The sequence below is a fragment of the Carettochelys insculpta genome, chromosome 3 (genome assembly GCF_033958435.1).
Source record: "Carettochelys insculpta isolate YL-2023 chromosome 3, ASM3395843v1, whole genome shotgun sequence".
NCBI classification, from domain to species: Eukaryota; Metazoa; Chordata; order Testudines; family Carettochelyidae; genus Carettochelys; species Carettochelys insculpta.
Window position 1 is genome coordinate 166,661,620 of NC_134139.1, and position 20,463 is coordinate 166,682,082.

General features: G+C 44.3%; 1 protein-coding gene across 1 annotated transcript in view; it reads left to right on the forward strand.

The window, feature by feature from the left end:
- Positions 1 to 20,463, forward strand: part of CSMD1 (CUB and Sushi multiple domains 1) — a 1,701,396-nt gene that overhangs the window by 542,487 nt on the left and 1,138,446 nt on the right. Inside the window, exon 4 of the mRNA XM_074989136.1 lies at positions 12,290 to 12,484. Within this exon, the coding sequence (XP_074845237.1) occupies positions 12,290 to 12,484 (195 nt within the window). The remainder of the gene's footprint in view (positions 1 to 12,289; positions 12,485 to 20,463) is intronic.

Genomic DNA, 20,463 nt, shown 5'->3' on the forward strand with positions numbered 1-20,463 from the left:
AAGGAAGGCAGCATAATAAGCTCCATTGGGTCTCTAATTCTCTTAAATTTAACAAACTACTCATAATCTAAAAATATTTCTAGCCAAGACAACGTCAGACACGTCTAAAACCAAAGTCATTATTCATTCACTCTTTCCTATAACCTTCTGTTTGATACTCCATTCTACTTAAAAAATGCAGTTATACGGCTGTCTGACCTTGTTACAGACAGGATTATGATTATTCCCACCTATGTGATGTTTGACTTTCATCTGGGATTGATGGAACATACAAAATAGTGATATTGTTAAGGTCTTGGGTAAGTGCAGGAATGTCACATTCTGAGGTAACCGTGGCTACCATGCTATTGTGCAGCACAAATGAGACAGGACTGCCTGGTAAGCAGCTGCAGTTAAGGAAAGCTTTTTCACTGTTCTCTTCACAGTAACAGAGGCAAAGGAGATGATATAGAATACATGTCTCATGGAAATTCAGAAGCCACTGAGGAGAAAAAGTGGAGGATGCGTGTGCTGTAATATTTATGTAGAGGAAGAAAGTAGTGGGATAACACCTCTGTACCCACTCTTCTTCCCCATACAGCATTTCAGAAAACCTCTTACCTGCCTTCAATAGGTGTGACCGTTTTTGATGATCTGCTGCTGGTACACCCTCTGTGTTGTTGCTGAGATATACTGGCTGCAACATATGTTCTGCTGGCCAGTTTACAGATGATAAAACCTAGGTGCTCATGTGTAGTGGTAGCAGGCTCAATTTCTGGAGCCTTCTTGACTCTGCATCCCAGCGCTTCGTGCACATAGTGTAGCTGCTGGTCATAGCATGTTTATAGCTGGATATATGCCACTGAAATCATTGTCAGATTCAGAACATACCTGATATGTTGAACAGCAGTCAAGCAGTTGGTTTTGTAGAGTCTCAAAGTCCTTTTATTGCATTTAATTGCCTAATTCCCATTTAAAGTTAATAAGACTTAGTCTATTTCAAAACTCAGTGTTTCATTCCAGTAAAAGGTACATTTCTTTGACTATTGCTTTTTTAACATAAATTCATAGCAATATATAAAAAGTCTAACAAAAGCACAAAATTCTTTCAAAAGTCATCACTCCACTACACATACTTCTCCCCTAAGAGGCTGAGAAAACAACCTACCTGTGATAACATGCAGAATCACATGATTTAATGCACAAGTGGAAGGGGCTCAGATATGACAGCAAAGAGTGCAGTAGATCACATAAGTATTAGAATCACAGCAGTTGACTGTCTTCATTACAAGAAGCCACAATTTGGACTGTGAATTCGATATGCCCCAATCTGGTGGTGGTATCTTTTTGTGATTCTTTCTAGGTTATGGTGACCAGTATTCTCAAGTAACTGGTAAAGAAGCCAGATAGCACTAATAAAAGATTTAAAGGCAGTCCCCAGAAACAGTAAACATAGATTTTTAAATGTAAGAAAATCCGAATCAATGAAAGCAGAAAGTTCGTTTCTTGCCTGGAGGTGAACTAACTCATGAAAGATTGTTAGTTCATGTTTGTAGTGGTTTACATACTTGGAGTTTAGTTTTCATAAGCTTCGGAGAGAATATAAAAAAAAGCAAAATGCAGACATAGTCTGACACAGGCCATCAGGGACCTACTTTGAAAATAAGTGTGTTTAATGAAATTTCACTGATTGCATATTCTCATGAAAAATGCTGCCAGTTCTCAGGTAAATTTTGGAGATTTTATATGTGGTATAGCTTTTCATCACTGTCCACTAATGGCTACATCTACCCTTGCCCCCTTCAAAGAAGGGGGCATGGTAATGAGGGTGATGGGAGATTACTAATAAAGTGCTGCAGCACTTCATTAGGCAAATTCTCCCTCAAGACAACCTCAAAGTGTCAAACTTCGAAATGTTGGCATGCCATGTAGCCAAACTTTTGGGGAGCAAAGGCACTTAGAAGTAGCACAGGCATTTTGAAGTGCCCATGGCTACAAGGAAAGCCAGCACTTCGAAGTTTGACACTTCAAAGTTGATGCAGGAGAGAATTTGCCTAATGAAGTGCTGCATGTGCATTGCAGCGCTTCATCAGTAATCTCCCATTGCCCTGATTACCATGTCCCCTTCGAAGAAGAGGGCAAGTGTAGACGTAGCCATTGTGTATTAATACTCTATTTTTTCAGTTTCCCCTTGAAAGGGTTCTAATATAACATGCATCTAATGACTTAAAGGGTTGAATTAAATGATTGATATGAAAGCCTAATTAAGTCACTGAATTGTTATCAGATGTATTTGCATAATTTTGCTGAACAAGCTTTCTGAGAGTATAATTAGCTAATGTTTCTAACTGGTGGAGCCCAAACTTTGACCTTCAATGAGTCATAATGACATCTTGACAGGAGCTCTTGTGGTTGCTACAGACAACAAGTTCCAGCATGCAGTGCCCCTCAACTGAGGTCTGTCATCTCTATGGCCCATGATTTGATTTTAAAACTGAAGATATTCAGAGGAGCTGAGGTTGTAGGACTCCTTGGTCTATGCTTTGGCTACCAATTTTAGCTAGATTTCTGCTTATTAAGCACCAATATGATTCTGATGCTTTAAGCACATAGTCTCTATCTCTGTGTTTCTTTTATATGAAAGTCAAATATAAGAAGTTTCTCAAGAGCAGTAATAGGTCAGCTCAGTTTCTGAAAGTGTTTATCTTCAGTGAAGTACTACTTTAACTGTCCTTAATGTAACAATGTGTGCTAAACAACTTCTGATAATTAAGGGCTTTCATAAATGAGGATTCAGATACCTGCAGAGTTTATAATCTCTACATGTGAGTTGCTTCACAGTTGGCAAATTCTCTAGGAAACAGCATTTCACCCGTAGGCCTTATTAACACAGCAGGTGAATGACCTTTTATTGAGATGCTTATATCCCACCATCCTTAACAACTGAAGTCATGCCTTAAGGTAGTTATCTCACCTTTGCATACGATAACTTAATCAGCTGGAATTTGAATAATCAAAGGTACCACTATGTAACACATTTTCTTGTGAAACATCAGAGTCCTAATATGTTTTATGTGCACACCTGGAAACAGTAAAAAATTGTGTAGATGGAGCTGTGTAGCAGCTACTTAAATTTACTTTGCTGACATTTTTACAAAAGGATATAAATAATGTAATCCAATGCTTCATCTTGACAAGCAGTGGCATCTTGTGAACTATTACATATTTTATTGAGCTTGGCTGTCATTCTCAGATCACTCATCTTGTACTATTTTCAAGAGGTTTGTGCAAAAAATGTGCCATCCTCAAGGAGTCAGGCACCATTTTTTCTAGTAGTTCTTGACAGATGGGAGAGTTAGGAAAATCCCATAGTCTGACTCAAGTCATACTTTAAAATCACTTCTGGAGTTGGTGCAGTTAGAATTTTGTCAGGTGTTTGCAAGTCCCAGCCATTATATATTTGGCAATTGTGTAAATGACACATAGAAGGCTGTGATACCTTACTACTTGAGAATGTAGTTTATTAGAGTGCAAGATGCCTATGATTAATGTACATTTTAAATCACACCCAATTCTTTAATACTGCACTAAAAACGGAACTGTATGAAACAGAGTTGTATAAACAGTGCTACAAAAACAGATCTATGTTGAAACTCTTGCAGATTATGGAATCATAGAAATGGAGCATTAGAAGAGACCTCAGGAGGTCAGCTGTGCCAGGCCCTATCTTGAGGCACAACCAAATACAGCTAGATCATCCCTGATTGTTGTCTGTCTAACATGTCCCTGTGACAGGGATTCAATATTCTCCCTTGCTAAGCTGATCCAGTGACTAAGTATGCTTATACATGTTGAATCTCTCTTTTTCAGCACCCTTCTTACCTGACCAGTGCTGAACAAGAAAATTTGCTGGATCATGGGAGGGCAATAGTTCCTAGCACATTACCAACACATCTTCTGCTTACAGGGCTCTTAAAAGACATTTAGGGGTAAATTATGGCTAAATAACAACACAGAACACTGAAGCCGCGTCTACACGTGCACACTACTTTGAAGTAGCGGCACCAACTTCGAAATAGCGCCCGTCACGGCTACACGTGTTGGGCGCTATTTCGAAGTTAACATCGATGTTAGGCGGCGAGACGTCGAAGTCGCTGACCCCATGAGGGGATGGGAATAGTGCCCTACTTCGACGTTCAACGTCGAAGTAGGGAACGTGTAGTCATTGCGCATCCCGCAACATCGAAATTGTGGGGTCTTCCATGGCGACCATCAGCTGAGGGGTTGAGAGACGCTCCCTCCAGCCCCTGAGCTCAATGGTGGCCGCGTGGAGCAGCCCCTTAAAGCTCCCTGCCCCCTGCCCCCTGCCTTCCTGTGCAGGAAGCTGAGACAGTGTGCAGGCAGCAGCAGTAACACGCGGCTAGCCTGCACGCTCCTCCGCAGCCACACACACACACACACCCGCCGTGATGGCCACCCGCCAGCCCCCCCAGCGCCCCCAGGGGACCCCCTGCCAAGGGGAGCCAGGGCTCCCAGCCCAGCAGCTAGGTGGGTAAGCGGCAGCAGGGCCCCTCCCGGACAGAGGCCGAGCTTCGGGACCTGCTGGGGCTCTGGAGCGAGGAGGAGGTGCTCCAGGTAATGGGGAGCAAGAAGTGGAATGCATATGCGTTTGCTCAGCTGGCCGAGGGCCTAGTCACCCGGGGTCACCCTGCCCGCACTCCAGATCATGTCCGGAGTAAAGTGAAGGAGCTGCGGCAGGGTTACGCCCGGGCCCGGGATGCGGCCGGCCAATCTGGGGCCGCCGCCGTCACTTGCCCCTTTTACAGGGAGCTCATGGACATCCTGGGCCCCCAGCACACCTCTTCCCCTCCAGCCACGCTTGATACCTCAGCCGAGGAGCCCCAGCAGGCCCCAGAGGCGGAGTCCACCCCAGAGGCAAGCCCCGCACCCCGGGGGCCCCCCCAGGAGCCCACCCCCAGGGAACTGGAGGAGGAGGAGGAGAAGGAGAGGGACTCCTCCTCCAGTGACGCCGGCCTCCACATCATCCTCCCATCCAGGAGCTCCAGCTGGGTGCCCACCCCCTGGGTGCCCCCGACCGTGGGAGTGGACTATCAGGTATGTACCCCCCCGGTGCACACCCCCGGGGTTGAGGGGCAGGGGTAATAGATATGGCCAGGGCCCTCCACATGCCCAGATGACCATGGCCCCAAGGACATCAGTGACATGTCCTTCAGAAGAGTGCATCAGCCCCTGCCCCCCACAGCACGACAGTGCCATGCCCCATCCCCGGGGCTGGGGGGAGTGGAACCTCTAGGGTCCCCTGGGGGGAGGGGGTGGGACACCCAGCAGCAGCAGCAGCAGCATGTGATGGAGTGGGGGGAGTGCAAATGCGAGACTCAGGGTAGATATGAGAAGCAAGCTGAATAGCTCCCAGTGGCTAAGGATGATCCTGGGGCTACAACTGGCAGGTTACACCTCTGCCCTGAACAAAGAGGAGGGAGGAGCCCAGCTGGGTTTGAATCGGGGGCGGCAGTTAGAGGCTAGGGGAAGGGAGAGCTAGAAGGCAGCCAGCCTGAGGAGGGGGAAAGCTACACCCCAGAGTGGCACCCCTCGGGGTCTTCTCCCCAGGACGGGTTGGAAGGACCATCTCTGACTGCTGTACTGTCGCTTCTGTGAGAAACTGGGCATCTGTTGCCTAATAAACCTCCTGTTGTACCTGCTGAGTGAGAGTCACTCATGCCAGTGGACGGGGTGCAGTGCAGGGGGACCCCAGAACCCCATCACAGCAGCATCTCCCGGGGATGGGGATGGGGAACCTGCAGCAGAGGGGTGGGGGGACAAGGGCCACAGCTCGGGGCCCACACTAACGGCTGTCTCCACTCTTCTTCCCCCACCTCCTGTGTTCCACAGCTGCACCATCGGAAGGACTGGAGAGCGCCGGCGAGGCGTCAGTGGTCCCGGAAAGCCCTCTGGGGCGATCAGTAGAGCCAGCCCCTCGGCGGAGCACCGACTGGCCCCACGGCGGGGAAGACGGCAGACGCAGCACCACCAGCCGACGGCGATGGACCCCCAGCTGCTGGCCCTCCACCATCGGCAGCTGGAGGTCACCGAGCAGCGGCTGCGGGTGGATGAACTCTGTCTCCACCTGCAGGAGCGGGCGCTGGCCTGGCGCCAGGAGGCATGGGGGACCTACATGCGGACCCTCAACCGCATCGTGGACTCCCTGGCCCCTCAGGCTGCGCCGGCTGCTGCAGCGCCCACCCTGCATGCTCCACCAGCTGCTCCACCCGCTGCTCCAGCCACTGCTCCGTCCGCCATCGCACCACCACCCGCCACCAAGGGCCATTCCACCAAGGGGTACCTGGGGTCAGCTGACACTCGCCGGCCATATCTCCGTGTCTGCCCGGCCCCCAGCCAGCCCCGGCCAGGGCTGCGGCCGAGGCGGGGATCCCAGCCGCCCACCCCCAGCGCTGGACTGTAGGGGTGTGGGGCTCAGGACGTGCCCCCCCCTTTGTATATATTGCCCCAGTTTATTGTTATTTTGTTGTAAATAGTTTGTATTTGTGACCCATTACTATGCTGATCCTTACCCCCCCATGTAAATAGTTCTCCCCTTCCTTGTCTTCCCCTTTCATGTTATCCCGATTTTTATAATGTATATATATTTATCAGTTAGATTTCCCCTGTACATAGTCTGTCTTGTTCATAATATCAATAATAATAATAATAGTAATAATAATAATAATAATAAGAGTCCCAGTAAAGATGTTTGAGTTGACAAACAACTGTCTGCTTTTATTTTTACAAGAAAAGTGGGGGGTGTGCTCTTGGGTGCTCTGTGGTGTGGGCGTAGGGGCAGGGAGTGTTGTGGAGGATGGGGGGGTGCAGTGGGGGGCCTGCCAGCGTTCACCCCATGGCCTCATCGAACTGGGCCCACACGGCCTCCTGGACCCGGGTCCCTTCGGGGTCCACCTGGCGACTGGGGGCAGCGGGTGGCTGCACATTGGCCCTGCCAGCCTCCACAGCCCAGCCCTGAAAGAAGGCCTCCCCCTTGCTCTCCACCAGGTTGTGAAGGGCGCTGCACGCACCCACAATCTGGGGGATGTTGGTGGGGCCCACATCAAGGCGGGTGAGGAGACACCTCCAGCGCCCTTTGAGGAGGCCAAATGTGTGCTCCACCACCTGATGCGCGTGGTTCAGGCACTGGTTGAAGCGCTCCTGGCTGGCAGACAGATGGCCTGTGTACGGGTGCATGAGCCAGGGCCGGAGGGGGTATGACGCATCTGCGATGACGCAGAGGGGCATGGTGGTGTCCCCCACTGGGATCTCCCACTGGGGGATGTAGGTCCCCGCCTCCAGCCGGTGGCACAGGCCCGAGTTCCAGAATACCCGGGCATCGTGGGTGCTGCCAGGCCAGCCCACATAAATGTCCAGGAGATGGCCCCGGCAGTCCACCAAGGCCTGGACAAGGCCTAGTAGCCCTTCCTGTTTAGGTAGCGTCCTTCACTGTGTTCCGGGGCGCGGATGGGGATGTGAGTCCCATCCAGAGCCCCAAAGCAATTGGGGAAGCCCAGGGTGGCAAAGCCCTCCCCTGCCAGGGCTCCCCTCCCCTCTCCTCCCCTGCCAGGGCCCCCCTCCCCTCCCCTTCCCTCCCCTGCCAGGGCTGCCTCCCCCTCCCCGCGTGGGTCCTCTTACCTCCATGAGGACAGCCCTGACGGTGGCCTTGCCGATGCCAAACTGTCGGCCCACGGATCGGTAGCTGTCTGGAGTGGTCAGCTTCCAGACAGCGATGCTGACCCGTTTCTGGACGCTGAGGGCATGCCGCATGGCAGTGTCCTGGTGCCTCAGTGCGGGGGTGAGCCACTGGCATAGCTCCAGAAATGTCTGCCAGCTCATCCGAAAGTTCTGGAGCCAGCGGTCGTCGTCCCACTCTCAGAGCACCAGCCGATCCCACCAGTCGGTGCTGGTGGGGTAGCTCCACAGCCGCCGGCGTGTGCAGCGGGGGGCGCGGCGGGGTGCTGCAGGGTTGGGGGTTGAGTCCTCCTCCCCTGCGGGCAGCTCCTCCTCTGTGGCAAGGAGGTGCTCAGCTGCCTCCTGCATGGCATCGAGCAAGGCGAGCACTGCTCCTGCAGGGGCGGCTGTGTGGACCTCTGGCTGCTGCTGCTGCTGCTGCTGCTGCTGGGGGTCCATGACTGCGTCGCTTGAGGTGTGCGTGCCTATAGCTCTGCAGACCGCGTGGTGTGCAGGCTGCGTGTGTCTGGGAGGGGCCCTTTAAGGGAGCAGTTAGCTGTTGCCCCGGAAGCGCTAGTCCGCCCTGTGACCCTGTCTGCAGCTGTTCCTGGCACCCTTATTTCGATGTGTGCTACTTTGGCGTGTAGACGTTCCCTCGCAGCGCCTATTTCGATGTGGTGCTGCCCAATGTCGACGTTGAACGTCGACGTTACCAGCCCTGGAGGACGTGTAGATGTTATTCATCGAAATAGGCTATTTCGATGTCGCTACATCGAAATAAGCTACTTCGATGTAGCGTTCATGTGTAGATGTAGCTTGAGAGCCAGGACTGTGGCTGTAAACAAAATTTATGGGACTATGAGAAATTTGGCCACATCAAGAATAAATGGTTGTCTGGATAACTAAAATCATAACGGATTATAGATGTTGCTGGATGAGAGAGTGCCATTGTTTAATCTGTAATAGAAACTTTTTTTCCTAATATCTAACAGAAATCTCTCTTGCTTCAAACTGAGCCGATTTCCTCTTGTTTTGCCTTTGGATATGGAGGACAATTGATCAGTATTCTTTACAATAAACTTTTACATACAGTAAAACCTGGGTTATCTGGGATTTGGATAACTGACATGCTCAATGAACAAGCACCTGCTCTGCTGATGGCCACACAGCTGGGGCCACTGGAGAGGGGGTGGTTGCCATGGAGCTGGAGCAGCCAGCTATCCAGCTGTTGTTTGCAGGTATAGAGCCAGCTATCTGGGCCTGGGGCTAGAGCAGTTAGCAGTAGGCCTCCAGCAGCAGCAGCAGCACCAGAAGCAGTAGCAGCAGGGCTGGCAGCCACAGTACTGGCTGGCTGGCTGATCACTACCAGTAGCAGCTGGGCCAGGGCAGGCAGCCACAGGGCCAGCTGTCTGGTTGCTAGCGGAAGCAGGGCTGGGAGCCAGCTGCTATGGAGGGGTGTGGCCGGAGGCTGTGGGGTTGGCTATCCAGTCAGCAGCAATGGGGTTGGGAGCTGGCTGCTCAGGCAGTGGCAGAAGGTCCTATGGAGCAGGGCCAGCAGCCCCACTCCAATATCTGGCACATTTGATTAGTCAGCACCCCTAGTCCTCCAGGTGCTGGATAATGGAGCTTTTACTGTACGTGAAGATCATTATCAAGTCTCATCCTGAAAGTTCTCTTCTGTAGACCAAGTATGCATTTTTTTCAACCTCTATAACACTCTGTGCATTAGAAATTACATTTGAAAAACAACAGCAAACAAACAACTTTCCTCGAAGTCTGGGTTTCACCCTGAATCTAAACCATGTAATCAAAGTCCTGAGAAATAAGACAAAAGGACTGCTCCAAGCCTGACCAGTTCTTTCTTGCAGGATGAAAGATAGCACTGCTTTTCCCTAAACATTTTCGAACAAAACTTATGGCTCTCAGACTTCTCTTTGTCAATATAACTATTAACTTGGAAAACTACAGAATTACTTATTAATATATAATGTGTTTATTGCCACTTGACTGATTTGTAAATTGTGAATACACTGAGTTTTCACAGCCTTGTTTTTTGTAAAATACATCACTCTTAGTGATTACAATTCTGTACATATAATTAAATAATTGATGTTCTTTATATTTTTTAGCCATAGATAACTGCAATCTAAACAAACATCACAAATATCTATGGAATATTTGTCTCGGGCTTCAGCAGAAAAATTAGAAGCAATTGTATATCTCACATAATGAATGAGAGTTTTAGAGGCTAAAATAGGGAAAGAACAAGCTCAAATTACTTGGATGTCTTCATGTCACCAGGGCCTGATGATGTAGATCATGGAATACACAGGGAGCTGACTGAAGCTCCTGAGAGTTTTGTGATTACCTCAAAATATCATGGAAGACAAAAGAGGTTCCAAAGGACTGCAAAATGGCACTGTATTCACCCAGCTATAAAAAGGAAATAGGGACAAAGCAGGATATTACAAACCAATTAGCTTAACTTTAATACCACAAAAGATAATTGAATAAATTAGAAAGTAATTAATTTGCAAACACCTGGAAATCAATAAACTGATAAAAAAAACTGTCAGCATGGATTTGTCAAGAACAAATTTTGTCAAACTCACTAAATTGCTTTTTCTGACAGAGTAAGACATCTTGCGGGTGGTGGGGAAAGTGCTAGTGTTGTGTATTTTGATTTCAGTAAGGCTTTTGGTACTCTCTTGCATGACCTTCTCATAAACTAATGAGGGAAATATAACCTAGATGACATACAGTAAGGTAGTAGCATACCAGATGGGAAAAGCCTTCATAGAGAATAACCAACAGTAGTTCAAAGTCCAGCTGGAAGGGCATATTGAGTGAGGTACGCCATAGGTCAGTTTTGGGTCAAGTTCTGTTCAGTATTTTCACTAGAGATTTAGATAATGATATAAAATACATATACAGTAAACTATTTCATGTCCGTCAGCCCTGTGACCGGGATGTTGCCAGATATTAAAATATTCTGGATAATACAGAGGTATAAATAGCAATGCATAATACTAAATAAAAACAAGATTAGATATTAACAAACAAAAATGTATGCAGAGTACTTTATTTACCGACAACAGTAGTATTGTACACTGTAAACTTATACTGTATTTGCTCTATCTCTTTGTCTTTATTTTCAGTGTACTGTACTTATGCAAAACGAAACTAAAATTTACTTATGGTTAAAATGCTGGTTATTTGAGAATTACAGATAATAGAATGCCAGATATGGAAGAATTTACTCAATAAATTTTACAAAATATCTTAAGATGATTGTAACGCTTGGGAGAATTGCTTTTTCATTTTGGTTTTATCTGGAGAAACTGGAAAAATGGTCTGAAGTAGATAGGTTAAAAACTATCAAACAGAATTCTGGGACAGATATGGTCTAGTGGTGGGATTCCTTTCCATTTGAGTCCATGGGAGATTACACCACCTCACTACATACCTATATGTTGCTTAGGGTGACAAGAGTTTCAACATTGTGTCTGTTTTCAGGAGGTGAGCAAGAAATACAGTTAAATAGTCCTTATCCTAAGTCATGTCTATGGCTCAGGCCTGGATGCAGAGCTGTTCAGCCAAACATAAAGGAGGGGGGCTTGGGCATGATAGCTCTGGCAGGTAGTCAACAAATGCAGGTTTCTGGATCCAGACAGAGGGGAACTACCACCTCTGGTTTTAGAAAGGCAGTGGAGGCACAGGACCACCTGTTTCACTGTGTCCCAGCCCGGCCCCCTATCAGTTGCAGAACAATATACCAAGCCTCAGAGGAGTTGCTGCAGGCCTTTTACCATGATGACATGTAAGGCCTTCTACAGATCCAGGTACACTCCAAGAGGAGTTAGGAAGTGGCCCTGAGGCAACTGACCCTAGTCTTGCTGCAGTGCTTCCAGAGATTATGTCAGGGTCTTGTCTCATGTTCATAGAGTCCCGACTAAAATGGGTGTGTATTTTAAATAGTCTGCATTAAAAGAGAAATGGTTACAAATGATAAAGTTTTTTTCTATAGAAAAGTAAAAATTCTGTACATTCTTCCATTCTAACATCAATTCTTGATAGTTATTTCCCCATTTTCTATCTACTTCTAGATTTATGTCAACAAGGCTGAACAGATCATTTCTTAAAAATAAAAGATCTTCTAAAATATGGAATATTTTGCAAATTGTCCTTATTGTGTCATCTATTTATCTGAGAGTGTCTGGTTTATTTAAAATATTCTGTCCCAGTCTGAGGAAGGAATAGCTTGTTTTATACAGTATTTTGTTCTTTATTTGAGTCAAGAGATGTGTGAACTATTTATTGAGAGAATGGTAAATTCAAATATTGAGTTTGGACTGTAACTGCAAAAATGATGAGGTCCATAGTGAATTTTACCATTTTGTGGAAGTGCAGTCTGTGGTCTAATTCCAAGTGTTTTATATTAGTAATCAAAGTAGAAAAAACACTAAAAAGTGTTTAACAGTGGTTCAGAATGGATTGTATATCACTTGTAATATGCATTATATATCTTTCCATAAGGTTTAACTCTAACTTTTTTCTCTTGCTCTTTTTATTTCAACAGTTCTGCCTAGCCACACTTGTGGAAACCCAGGAGAAATACCTAAAGGAGAGCTTCATGGATCAAGATTCAACATAGGAGATAAAATTAGATATAGCTGTATCACAGGCTATATCTTGGAGGGCCATGCGATGTTAACATGTATTGTGAGTCCTGGAAATGGTGCATCATGGGATTTTCCAGCTCCATTTTGCAGAGGTAAAGAAAAGAGTCAATGGGGCTGGAGCAACAGGACTGCTGGGGGACAGGGATGGCTGGATGTGGCTGGGGGACTCAGATGGGAAGGGCATGAGCTGGGCACAAAAGTTCTTGGGGCTGGAGAGAGGAAATAGCCAATCTGTGCACAGGACAGCTAGGGGACAGAATTAAGGTTGGACTCAGGATGTAGCAGCCACTGGTCAAAATCTTCAGTAAAAGTGCTTGTAGCACCCTCTAGGAGCTGGCTTTGTCTAAGGTCCACTGAGGAGATGGGCAGAATGGCTCTGTAAATCAGGTGGGAAAAGTGTTTCTGTGACAGCACTGGGATGGTGGGGAGGCATTTGAAGTATTTGGGCTATTTTGATTTGGGGCTGGTATCTGTTCTTTGTGGTCATTTGGCTAATATCAATGTATTATCACTGATACTTGGAGATGGTTTGGGGATGATGGGATGATTGGCAAAGGGGGCTGGCAGTTGGGTGGGGATGTGTTGTTATTGAGACTGTTGTAAAGGGAACAGAAAAGGAGTCTCACCAGAGAATTTATTTATGTTCACTAATTATAATCCTGCTGGTGGCTCAAATACTGACCATTTTTAAATCAAGAACTGAAAGATATGATCTGGGAATTATTATAGGGGAGAATGGTCCCTTCTGGCCTTGGAATCCAGGATTAAGAATGTAATGTCCCAGGAAGAACTTCCACTGGTTTATAAGTAACAAGTCAAAGAGAGACATACACGCTTTGGGAGACAACCATGAGAATTATTAGAAAGGTAGCTGTGTTAGTCTGTATCTTCGAGAACAAGAATTCCTGTGGCACCTTATAGACTAACAGATATTTTGGAGCATAAGCTTTCATGGGCAAAGACCCGCTTCATCAGATGCATCAGTACGACTACCACTGCCAGAACAGTGCCACTCTCTGATGAAGCAGATCTTTGCCCACGAAAGCTTATGCCCAAATTATCAGTTAGTTTATAAGGTGCCACAGGACTTCTTGTTGTTTACCATGGGAATGTGCATATAGCCACATTTAGGTTTATAAATGTAGGTTTATAAAGCACATGAATGCACAGAAGGCAAACTTAATAATTATTGGAGTCACTGGTCAATTTTGGGACACTCCCTCTTCCATATATTAGTTTTCTGTTTGTTTCAGCCAGAATTTTAGTTGTATTTTCCTTCATGTGTTGCATAGGAAATTCACTGGAACACAGTATCATAACGAATTTCACTCAGGGAGATTAAATGACTTGCCTAAGGAACCCAAAGAATCGGTGACACAGACACAGATAGAACTCAGTGTGGCTTTCTAACCTTTAGGCAACATTGTATTAAGTGTTTGCTAAATTTAGGCAGAAAGGGCTATATTTTTAAAGAACTTTAGTTTACTTTCCATTTCTCATTCTTAAATATGTGAACAATTGCGTATGCAGAATTGTGTGCCACAAACACAGAGTGTTGGGATTCTTTTAGCTGTAGGCTTTAGGAATGAGTCAAATGTGTGCCATAACTTTGGGCATCAGTGATGTGATTTAGAGGGGATGATGTGAGGGAGACAATGGACAGAAAAGATGACTTTGGAACAAACATTGTGAAAGGAATAAACATGAAAAAAAAATTAGTATGAAACAAGGAGCTGGCCAACAAGCTCTTCATACTGCTTAACTGAGTAAAGAATTAGAGGGATAATAGAGTCCATGTCTTTGATCATTAAACAAATGTGAAAGTAGCAAAGTACTTAACTTTTCCTTAAACAGATTTTTAACACAGAGTACAAAGTCAACCTATGGAACTGTTTGCCAGAGGATGTTGCAAAGGCCATAAATATAAAAGGATTCACGAAAGAACTAGATAAATTCATGGTTTATAATCCTTCAATGGCTGGTAGCCAGAAGGACAAAGAATGTCCTTAGGTGTCCTTAGCCTCTGTTTGCAAGAAGTTGGGAACTGGTGATGGGATGGATCACTTAATGTTTACATGTTCTATTCATTCTGAAGTACCTGGCACTGGCCACTGTTGGAAGACAAGATAAAGAGCTAGATGAACTTTTGGTCTGACCCAGTATGGTCATTCTTAGCTGTGTCTAGACTAGTCCCCAACTTCAAAGGGGTCATGGTACTTAGTGTGTTGGGAGATTACTAATGAAATGGTGTGGTGCATATGCAGCACTTCATTAGGCAAAACGTCCCCCACAGCAACTTCGAAGTGTTCAGGTTCATGACAATGATACTTTTTTGTCTGTTTTCTTATATTTAGAATTTATAGATGCCCCAATGCAAATATGAACAGATATGGTTACTTCTGATAATTGTATTGATATTTTTCCAGAGTAGGGAATTGTATTAATTGAGATACAATCAAGCTTTCTAGGAATGACTTTGGGAAAAAATGTCACTTAATAAAAAAACTCACATCTGTTTCAGTAATTCTTTTAATAAGGCATGCAAAATAATACATGCCCATGGTTCATTTAGAAATATTTAAAGCTGCAATTTTCTTTAATTGATAAGTCTTACATAATGTGACTGGAAATTACAATATATCACTTGCTAGTACTTTATGAAATGTCAGTCAAGTTTTAATTGAATCTATTCTGTTGCTGGTGACGAAGGGGTAAGAAAAAAACTTGCAGTGACATAGGAAAAAAAGTCTGTGTTTTTATAGCTGACTATGAATTCTGCAATATTAAAACACAGCTGTGTTTTTATCAGCAATTTTACAGCAGTAACATAGTGAAATGAATCCTAAATGATCTGTCAAATCACAGCCATGCAGTGTTAAGCAAAATTGAAAGGAACAGCCTTGGTAATCTGAATCCAGGTTTTAAATTAAGTTTAAAAGGGTTAGACTGAATTGGTTTAACTGCTGTTTATTTTATGTGCGGTGCGATAAGCAAATAAGAACAACCTGTCATTTGAATGACTGCAGTTTGTTTATTAATTAGTTTAAAGATACATGAAAGCATAAATCACCGGAGGGAAAAGACCCCCAAGTTAATTGCTATAAATTGCTGACTGTTAGGTACAGCAAAATTACTTATGTTAAAATTACAGGTAAGCAACAAAGAAAAAATAAACTTTCTGCTGAACCTACCCACTTAAATTTCCCTCATATGCATGCTTAGCAGGTGATATATTCCTCTTGTAGAACACTTCATTTTGTATACTTTACCATTATGGAAGTGTCACATTTGTTCTATAGGTAAAACTCAGTTGAGGTTAATACTTGAAGCAGGGATAATACTTCATTATTAGGTAAGAAAAAGCTCGTCAAAAATGCCTATGTTTTGTTAGGTTTATTTTTTTCAAAAATTTCCTTGAACATTTTCATCAAAAAACTAGTTGAAAATGTGTCAGATTTTTTCAGCACCTTTGATACACAATATTTGTGTATGTAAATTCAGGTATGCTTGTATATGATATGTAAATTCTATGAATTTAAGATGAGATATACAGATAAATATTTAGTGCGTTAACATTTTGAATAGAGAGCCCTTCATCTTGTGTACCCATTTAGGCCGATGCAATCATACTTTGCCCTTTAGACTAGTGTAAATTTCTTCAGCAGGTGCTGGACAATAATAAATTAAGCTCAGAATAAATGTATCCAAAATTTCAACTCAGTCTGTTAATGGCTTATAGGACGTAGAAACTGTTGGAGGTGATAGCTCTTTGAAATTATTTTTTTGTAAACTGACCTCTAGCTAAGAAGTACTTGACGTCTGAGGCTCTGTGAACACAAGTGGATGACCTTGATATAGCCATGCTGTATATATGCAAAGTGGGGTATAGATCACAGCTCAATCCCGGAACATACTAAATGAAGCTGCAACACTGTGAGCCCTGCTTTGCATGTAGAGAGTCTATGCTAAGGACTGCAAAAAATCTCTTAAATCAAAGTCCCTGGCCATTTTGAACCTATCTAAATGTGCTCTTCCCATTTCTAAGCTGTACTTCTTGGTACCAGGCTTCTTGCTGGAAGGAAATTGTGGTTATTCTTCACTGCTGTATCCCCTTCTGAACAGATTTGCTGCCAGTGGTGACAGATTGCTTGAGTGCCATTGGTTTTCCCTGGAAGAATACAGTTTGTACACCCAGGGTATGTCTACACTAACAAGTTTTATTGACAAAATTTATAAAGCAAAAAGGTGATAAAGCAAAGCTCTCCAGAGGGTGCTTATAGATGCTCCCAGGGCCTGATGAAATGGATCCTGGAACACTCAAGGAGCTGATAGGGGAGGTATCTGAGCCACTAGCTCTGCTTTTTGGAAAATCATGGGAGACACAAGAGATTCAAGAAGACTGGAAAAAGGCAAATATAGTGCCCATCTATAAAAAGGGGAATAAAAACAACACAGGAAACTACAGACCAGTCGGTTTAACTTCTGTGCCAGGAAAGATAATGGAACTAGTAATTAAAGAAATCATCCACAAACACTTGGAAGGTGGTAAGGTGATAAGGAAGAGCCAGCATGGATTTGTAAGAAAGACATCATTTCAAATTAATCTGATAGCTTTCTTTGATAGAATAACGATCCTTGTGGATAAGGGAGAAGCGGTGGATGTGGTTTACCTCGATTTTAGTAAGCCATTAGATATGGTCTCGCATTATATCCTTATCAATAAACTAGGCAAATACAACATAGATGGGACTACTATAAGGTGGGTGCAAAACTGGCTGTATAACCGTACTCAGAGATTAGTTATTAATGGTTCTCAATCCTGCTGGAAAGGTACAACAAGTGGGGTTCCGCAGGGGTCTGTTTTGGGACCAGTTCTCTTCAATATCTTCATCAACGATTTAGATACTGGCATAGAAAGTACGCTTACTCAGTTTGCAGATGATACCCAGCTGGGAGGGGTTGTAACTGCTTTGGAGGATAGGGTCAAAATTCAGTTGGAGAAATGGTCTGAGGTAAACAGAATGAAGTTTAATAAAAACAAATGCAAAGTGCTCCACTTTGGAAGGAACAATCAGTTTCACACATACAGAATGTGAAGCGACTGCCTCGGAAGGAGTATGGTAGAAAGGGTTCTAGGGGTTATAGTGGACCACAAGCTAAATATGGGTCAACAGTGTGATGCTGTTGCAAAAAAAGCAAATATGATTCTGGGATGCATTAACAGGTGTGTTGTGAGCAAGACACAAGAAGTCATTCTTTCACTCTGCTCTGTGCTGGTTAGTCCTCAGTTGGAGTATTGTGTGCAGTTTTGGGCACTGCATTTCAAGAAAGATGTGGACAAATTGGAAACGGTCCAGAAAAGATCAAGAAGAATGATCAAATGACCAGAGAACATGACCTGTGAAGAAAGGCTGAAAGAATTGGGCTTGTTTAGTTTGGAAAAAAGAAGATTGAAGGGGGATATGATAGCAGTTTTCACATATCTAAAAGGATGTAATAAGGAGGAGGGAAAAAACTTGTTCTTCTTGGCCTCTGAGGATAGAACAAGAAGCAATGGGCTTAAATTGCAGCAAGGGAGGCTTAGGTTGGACATTAGGAAAAAGTTCCTATCTGTCAGGGTGGTCAAACACTGAAATAAATTGCCTAGGGAGGTTGTGGAATCTCCATCTCTGGAGATATTTAAGAACAGGTTAGATAAATGTCTATCAGGGATGGTCTAGACAGTACTTGGTCGTGCCATGAGGGCAGCGGGCTGGACTCGATGACCTCTCAAGGTCTCTTCCAGTCCTAGCATTCTATGAGTCTATGATTCCCCAAACAGAGCAGCTCACTCAGCTGTTGTGTACTTTCCAAAGCTTTGAAAGGGGAGGGGAGCATGCCTGCAGGGCACCAGAGATCAAAATACTGAAGGGAGCCATCAGGAATGGCATTGTGGGATACTGGAAGAGTCCAGTTCTGTGATCAAAACAAACAGCAATTGTTCACACTGGATCTTTGTCTTCAATAAAGGGAGGGGAAAGAAAAAATGTCTTTCATAAGGGTGGAAGTTTTTCATTACCAAAAATGTTATTTTTCCTGATAAAAGTCACAGTGAAGTGAAAATGCTCTCAGTTTTGTCACCAAAAGGCAGGCATTGTGACAAAACTAGGTAGTGTAGTAATACCCTCATTCCCTGTGAGTCTGACAGCCACCATGGGCTCTGGGGCAAGATGGGAGGGATCCTGGCTCCATGCCTCCTGAAGGGGCAGAGCCAAGGGTGGAAAAGGTGTGACTTAGAATAGTAAGCCATGAGTGCCTCTCAGATTGTGGTGTTGCCCCTCCCTTCCCTCCTTCACAGCTATGTGGAGCAGCAGAGCAGTGCTGCAGTGGCATTTCAAAGATATCTGGAAACCAGCCACTGCTGCAGCTGAAGTAGCAGAGGCAGCAGTTGGAGCTGTGGGTCCCTTTGAAATGGTGGGCCCCTGAGCAACTGCCAAAGGTCTACTTTGTCTACCAAACAGAATTCCACGCAAATGATCAGTTATGCTATTGACAAGGAATTGTGACTAGGGCCGTGTCTACACGTGCCCCAAACTTCGAAATGGCCACGAAAATGGCCATTTCAAAGTCTACTAATGAAGTGCTGAAATGCATATTCAGCGCTTCATTAGCATGCGGGCGGCAGCGGTGCTTCGAAATTGACGTGGGTTGCCGCCGCGCGGCTCGTCCAGACGGGGCTCCTTTTCGAAAGGACCCTGCCTACTTCGAAGTCCCCTTATTCCCATCAGCTCATAGGAATAAGGGGACTTCGAAGTAGGTGGGGTCCTTTCGAAAAGGAGCCCCATCTGGACGAGCCGCGTGGCGGCAACCCACGTCAATTTCGAAGCGCCGCTGCCGCCCGCATGCTAATGAAGCACTGAATATGCATTTCAGCGCTTCATTAGTAAACTTCAAAATGGCCATTTGCGTGGCCATTTCGAAGTTTGGGGTACGTGTAGACGTAGCCTAGGACTCTTTCAGCTCGAGAGCACTGTAGCTGTACTGTTAGCTGCCTTGGGAGAGAGGAGCAAACATTGTGCAGATCTCTTCAACATCTAGTTGTAATGAGCCCTTATTAACTAAAGCAAGGGTACACACATTTTGGCCAAATCCATGATAATAAATTCAAAGAAACAAAAGAGCTAGAGTTAAAAAAAAAAACTGGCAGAATCTGGATTTACTTTTTAAATAGTTCAGTCCAACCCTGACACTGATGCTGACCCCAGTGGAAATCAATACCTCTATATTAGCTTGTGTGTTGAAGTATTGGCACGGAATTTATCAAGTTAGTTGTTTTCTCTTCTGGATTAGATTATAATATGAAGTGAAGTGTTTGAAATTTACAGGGACTTCATTCACTTGAAATCTACTGAATTAAAACAGTTCAAAATAATAGCATTTTACCTGACCCTGACTTCCCCTTTCCTTTTCGTTGTGGATTTTATCAGTTTAAACTATTTGTGTTGTCCATATTGCTTTAAAGAGGCTCAGACAAACAATAAGAGAAATTGACTAACACTACTTAGGAAATAATGAAACTGAGTATACACAAAGTATTTTACAAAGCACAAGTAAACAAATCAGAAAAAAAATCATAATTTCCCAGTCCTTAAATGTTTTCAGTTAGCTATTATTTCTTTGTTGTTTAAGAGGAGGCACAAACGTTTGATCAAGGATTAAAAGTCGATAATGCCCCTTTCAACTATGAGAATAATAAATGAATTACATATACCGTAAAGAAAGACTTACAGGATTGGATCATTACAAGTCTGTAGTAGATATTAGTTTAAGACAAAAAAGAATATGCACATTTAAATTTACAGGTTTTAGTACTGGGAGAGGGAGTTATAAATATAGTCTGATTGCTCATAAGAAAATAATGTTATTAGTATGCATTGGTGTCTATAAAGGAAGATTTTATTCATTTAGAAGGAAATATGTGTACTACCCTTTGGAGCTTATATGCAGATGAAATTTACTGGGAAGGGAAAAAATATCCTGTTCTCTAAAGGAATTTTCAATCTGTATTATAGCCTTTGCTACACACAGTTTT